Source organism: Neophocaena asiaeorientalis, unplaced genomic scaffold (genome assembly GCF_003031525.2).
Source record: "Neophocaena asiaeorientalis asiaeorientalis breed wild unplaced genomic scaffold, Neophocaena_asiaeorientalis_V1.1 scaffold654, whole genome shotgun sequence".
NCBI lineage: Eukaryota > Metazoa > Chordata > Mammalia > Artiodactyla > Phocoenidae > Neophocaena > Neophocaena asiaeorientalis.
This window is the reverse complement of record NW_020175495.1, coordinates 647,888-654,366: the sequence shown is the minus strand read 5'-3', so window position 1 is coordinate 654,366 and position 6,479 is coordinate 647,888. Positions and strand designations below refer to the sequence as shown.

At 40.9% G+C, this 6,479-nt stretch overlaps 1 protein-coding gene across 1 annotated transcript in view; it reads right to left on the bottom strand.

Annotated features, from left to right (window-relative positions):
- Positions 1-5,332, bottom strand: part of LOC112415775 (guanine nucleotide exchange factor DBS-like) — a gene marked incomplete at its 3' end in the record, with an annotated part of 63,762 nt that extends 58,430 nt beyond the window's left edge. Inside the window, exons 1-2 of the mRNA XM_024768936.1 lie at positions 5,156-5,332; positions 11-210 (exon numbers count right to left, since the gene is read on the bottom strand). Coding sequence (XP_024624704.1) covers positions 11-210; positions 5,156-5,332 — 377 coding nt within the window. The remainder of the gene's footprint in view (positions 1-10; positions 211-5,155) is intronic.
- Positions 5,333-6,479: the final 1,147 nt, after the last annotated feature.

Below are 6,479 nucleotides of genomic sequence, written 5' to 3'. Positions count from 1 at the left end.
CCTCCCGAGCCCGCTCGTGGGGACGGGAGCGCCGGAGGCCGAGAGCGCGGCGCGCCCGAAGCCCGGGAACTTGCTCGAAGTTTGGGGCTCCGGTGGGGCGCTTCTGGCCGCGGCCGCCGCGAGGGCCACTCCTCCAGGGAGCGCACACACGCCCCCCCTTAGCTCCCGGGAGGATGGGAGGCGGGGATGTGGAGGAGGGACTCCGGTAGCCTAAAGGGAGAACCCCTGCAGAGACGCCCATTGTCAGGGGAGGGAAGGCCGACCGAGGCGTGCACACGTGGTGGGAGGAGACGGCCGGGCCTCGCACTCCCATGGCAACTCTTAGCATCCGGCTAGCACTGGCCGAGGCAAAGATTCGCCACGCGCGGGAGTTGCTCCGTGAGGACGCTTGCAGGTGGCCCTGTCGGGACTGCTGTCCTTGCTGACGCCGAGAGGACACTAGCCCTGGAGAGTCTGAAAGGGTATGTGCTGAAGCCAGAATATGCCCTCCCCACACCCAGCTCAAACAGACACACTTACATTCCTACCCCTTGGGGATGCTAAGTCCTGTGCCCTCCAGATCCCTGATTCTCGAACGCTGGGGTCTCAGGAAGCGCCCTGTATAGACACCTGGGCTGCCATCCCTCAGGGTCTTTGGAATCTTGACCTGTCCTCGAGCGGGAGGGCTCAAGAACACAGAGAGCACAAGAAAACAGAAAGGCAAGAGGAGGTGACCCCTTAAAGAAGCCAAGTGGGAAAGGAAGGAGCCGGAGCTCTTTCCTTGCCCCAAAGCCCCCAGGGATGGGGTTGATGAAAGATGGGACTCCGCAGTGCCTGGAAGGAAAGGAGCGCTGCCCAGGAAGCCGCGGCTGCTGGAGGAGAGGCCAGGGGATGTCAGCATAAAAAAACGCAAGTCTGAAACTGAGTCAGTGCTGTTGGAATTCGCCACGATTTTGCTCCAATGCTAGAAATCTTCATGGGAATTGCAAGTGCCATTTCTCTCTTTAATCCTTATCCTTTTCAAATTTTTCTGGCAAGAGAGTGGTCTGATGGCCAATCTTTCCAGGTCCATCTTTTAAACACTCTATGGGGAATCACTGATTTATACCTCCAGAGAATGGGTGCAGGCAAGTACAAAAGGCAAGAGTAAGTAGCGGAGGAAAACAACACACACGCACACACACACACACACACACACACCTCTTCCTCTAACCAGTTTAAGCTCTGTCTGAATGCGTCAGTCCACAGGCAGAATGTTTTCCAGCCCCTCTCTTGAATATGTGCAGAGGGAAGAGGAGCAACGACTTATAGTTGTCCCCTCTATTGTGGACAAGATGACATTAAGAATTCCACTGATGCTACAGTTGTTGTTCTTTTACAACAACTTTAAAGTTAAAAATAAATAGCAGTCTATTTAAATAACATTTATTATTTTATTTAATAAAAATAGCAGTCTATAAAAGTACTAGGTGACTATATAGGAGGATATTTTTTATAATCTGCGGTGGAGAAGGCTTTACTTAGCATAACAAAAAAAATGTGATTGATCCACGTATGGAAAGATGCCCTGCTATACTGTCAAGTGAAAAAAGTAAGATGTAAAACAATATTTATAGTTTGATCCCACTTTTTAAACACTATACATATGTATATGCATAGAAAATGGTTGGGAAGGATACAAATTGCTAACAGTGGTGATCTCTGAAGAGTGAAACTGGGAGTCAGTTGGTTATGGGGGAGCTCTCACTTTTTCCTTTATAAGTAATTATGTTAAATTTTTCACAGTGGGCAATTGTTTTTTAGTAACACATTTTCTAAATAAAGAAGGAAACAAATAGAAAAATAAATTTAGGTTCAGAAAGGTCTTAGAAAATTAACAATGAAAAAGAATTTTCTAAATATAAAAGCAGTAGATGCCCTGATTTCAAAGTATACTGCAAAGCTACATTAATCAAGACAGTATGGTACTAGTACAAAAACAGACACATAGATCAGTGGAACAAAACAGAGAGCCCAGAAGTGAATCCACACCTATATGGGCAATTAATCAATGACAAAGGAGGCAACAATATATAACAGGCAAAAGAGAACCTCTTCAATAAATGGTGTTAGGAAAACTGGACAGCTACATGCAAAAGAATCAAACTGGACTACTTTCTCACACCACATACAAAAATAACCTCAAAATGGATTAAAGACTTAAATGTAAGACCTGACATCCTAAAAGAAAACATAGGCAGTATACTCTTTGATACTGCTCTTAGCAATATATATATTTTTTGGATATATCTCCTCAGGCAATGGAAACAAAAGCAAAAATAAACAAATGGGACCTAATCAAACTAATAGGCTCTTGCAAAGCAAAGGAAGCTATCAACAAAACGAAAAGGTTGCCTACTGAATGGGAGAAGATATTTGCATATGATATATCTGGTAAGGGGTTAATATCCAAAGTATACAAAGAACTCATACAACTCAACATCAAAAAACAAACAACCCAAACAAACAAACAAACAACCCGATTAAAAAGTGAGCAGAGGAACTGAATAGATATTTTCCCAAAGAAGACATACAGTTGGCCAACAGACACATGAAAAGGTGCTCAACTTCTCTAATCATCAGGGAAATGCAAATCAAAACCACAATGAGATATCACCTCACACCTGTCAGAATGGCTATCATCAAAAAGACAAGAAATCACAAATGTTGGCAAGAATGTAGAGAAAAGGGAACCCTTGTACACTGCTGGTGGGAATGTAAATTGGTACAGCCACTATGGCCAACAGTATGGAGGTTCCTCAAAATATTAAAAATAGAAGTGCTATATGATCCAGCAAAACAACTTTTGGGTATTTTTCCAAAGAAAACAAAGACACAGTTCAAAAAGATATGTGTGCTTCTATGTTCATTGCAGCATTATTTACAGTAGCCAAGATGTGGAAGCAACCTAAGTGTACATCGACAGATGAATGGATAAGGAAGATGAGGTATATATACACACAATGGAATATTACTCAGCCATAAATCAAAAATGAAATCTTGCCACTCATGACAACCTCAATGGACCTAGAGCGTATTATGCTAAGTGAAATAAGTCAGACAAAGGAAAGACAAATACCATATGATTTCACTTACATGTGTAATCTAAAAATAAATAAATAAACATAATAAAATAGAAACAGAGTCACAGATACAGAGAACAAACAGGTGGTTGCCAGAGGGAAAAGGGATGGGGGATGAGTGAAATAGGTGAGGGAGATTTAGATTAACAAACTTGCAGTTACAAAATAAATATCACAGGGATGAAATGTATAGTGTGGGGAATATAGTCAATAATAATGTAATATCTTTGTATGATGACAGATGGTAACTAGACTTATAATGGTGATCATTCTGTAATGTATAGAAATATCGAATCACTATGCTATGTACCAGGAAATAACATAGTGTTGTAGGTCAATTATACTTAAAAACAAACAAACAAACTCATAGAAAAAGAGAACAGATTTGTGGTGACCAGAGGCAGGGGTTGGGGGGAGGGAGAATTGGATGAAGGGATGAAGGTGGTCAAAAGGTACTTCCAGTACTTCCAGTTGTAAGATAAATAAGTACTAGGGATATAATGTACAACATGATAAATAAAATTAGCACTGCTGTATGTTATATATGAAAGTTGTTAAGACAGTAAATCCTGAGAGTTCTCATCTTAAGTGAAATCTTGAGTTCCCTTCTTAAGTGAAAGAAGCCAGTCTCAAAGACCACATGTTTTACAATCCCATTTATATGAAATGTCAAGAATAGACAAATATATAGAGACAGAAAGTAGAATAATGATTGTCAGAGAATGGGGAGGATGGAGGGAGTATGGGTAAAAACTAAGGGGATTAAAGTTCCTTTTTAGGGTAATGAAATATTTTAAAATTCATTGTGCTGATGGATGCTCAAGTCTGTGAATATACTAAAAACCACTGAATTATATGTTAGGGAAAGGGGATTAAGAGGTACAGACTACTATGTATAAAATAAATAAGCTACAAGGCTATATTGTACAGCACAGGGAATATAGCCAATATTTTATAATAACTTTAAATGGCACAAAATCTATAATTTTTTTTTTTCTTTTGCAGTATGCGGGCCTCCCACTGTTGTGGCCTCTCCCGTTGCAGAGCACAGGCTCTGGATGCGCAGGCTCAGCGGCCATGGCTCACGGGCCCAGCCACTCCGCGGCATGCGGGATCTTCCTGGACCGGGGCACGAACCCGTGTCCCCTGCATCAGCAGGCGGACTCTCAACCACTGTGCCACCAGGGAAGCCCCTTTCCTTCAATATTTATAAAAATAAATCAAAAGAATCTCAAAATACCATTTTTCACTTATAAAATTGGCAAAGACTTTTTAAATACTCAATATCAGTTAATGTGGTCAGCCAAGCAGTTTCATGCACTGCCGGAGTGTAAGTTGGTACAACTTTTCTGGAAAGCAGTTTGGCAGTTAATACTGAGAACCTAAAAATGCACATATCCTTTGGCTCAGCAAATCTCCTAGGAGTTTCACCTACAGAAATAGAGATTTCGGCAAAGATTTATGTACAAGGATGTTTTCTACAGCATTATTTATTATAGTCCCAAATTATAAGCAACCTACATTTCAAACAATAGCAGGATTAATAAATTATGATACATTCCAAAATAGATTATTAAGCAGTTATCAAAAATGACATTCCCTTGTGATGGAACTGTTGTGTATCTTGATTGTATCAATGTCAATATCCTGGTTGTGATATTGTACAATACTTTTACAAGATGTTGTCATTAGGGGAAACTGGGTGAAGAGTATATGAGATCTCTCTGTATCATTTCTTACAACTGCTTATAGATCTATAATCATCTTCAAATAAAAAGGCTAATTTTTTCAAGGTGACATTCTTGAAGAATTTTTAAGACCATGAGAAAACGTTCATGATCTTATGGTGATTGGGTTATCTGTATGCAAGATACAACTACATGCCATCTATAAGCATTGAAAAAATGTTGGAAGAAACAGAGTGTATAGGTGATAGATAGGTAGAGAGATAGATGATAGATAGATAGATGATAGATAGATAGATATAGAGATAAATGATAGGAAGATAGACAGCCAGCCAGGCAAACTGATAAGAGAGAGAAGACTGGGCTTACATGAGCTCCTTCTACGTCATCCATAGGGTGGTGGATTCCGCAGCCATTAGAAATGATTACCTCCTCTGTGAAGCTTGGCCACAGTCCCTGAGCCAGACCCCTTCTCTCATGTTCCTTTGTCCTATCCCCCTCATACTGATTCTCATCATATGTTGTAATTGCTTGCAGCTCTGTCATCTAGATAGGTTCTGAGGTCTTCGAGGACAGGGAAATGTCTTATTAAGCACTGTCTTCCAGGGCCTGGAATATAGTCAGCACTTGAACTATGGGTTAATTGATGGGGGGAATAAAGTAATAATGGATGAACAGTAGTCTTTTAATTGTACTGTGGACCCTTATTTGAAAGAACAGTAACCTCAGGGTTTCTTAGGGCTGAAGAAGAAAATACAACAAACTACTATATATAAAATAGATAAGCAACAAAAATATACTGTATAGCACTGAGAATTATGCCCATTATCTTGTAATAACCTATAATGGAGTATAATCTGCAAAAATACTGAATCACTGTGCTGTACACTCGAAACTAACACAGTATTATAAATCAACTATACTTCAATAAAAAAAGAAGAAATGCAGAGCTCTGACTCAGTCTTCCCCAATTTGCAGAGCACATTCAGATTCACCTACATGGAACTGCTCTATGTGCAATCTTTGGGGCCCTTGTCACAGGTCATACAATGTAACGTCTTTGGAAATAAGGTCCTTGGTATTTCATTAATGTCCTTGGAAGTCCAAGCCTTATAACAAATTCCTCTCTCTAGTAACAGTGATGTGATAAGGTTTCATCCCATTTGCCTGAATCCATAAATCTCATCTATCCTAGGTAGAACAGAGGGGATTTGAGTAACAGGAATATTATTTGATCATAGTAAATAAAGCATAGGTTTTTTGTTTTTGTTTTTGTTTTGTCTGCGTCAGGTCTCTTAGTTGTGGCACGCGGGATCTTCGTTGAGGCATTGGGGATCTTTCGTTGCAATGTGCAGGCTTCTCTCTAGTTGTGGCATGCAGGTTCCAGAGTGCGAGGGCTCTGTAGTTTGTGGCATGCAGGCTCTCTAGTTGAGGCACGCGAGCTCCATAGTTTTGGCGCGTGGGCTTAGTTGTCCGCGGCATGTGGGATCTTAGTCCCCTGACCAGGGATGGAACCAGTGTCCCCTGCATTGTAAGGCAGACTTTTTACCACTGGGCCACCAGGGAAGTCCCTAGGCATAGGTTTTGAGAAACCAGAATCTCTGAAATGTTGAAAGTGGAAGAGAACAATACAATTAAAAGGTATCTTTATTTGCTCCTTATTACCTTTGATTTTGAGAGGTTCTGCAGAATT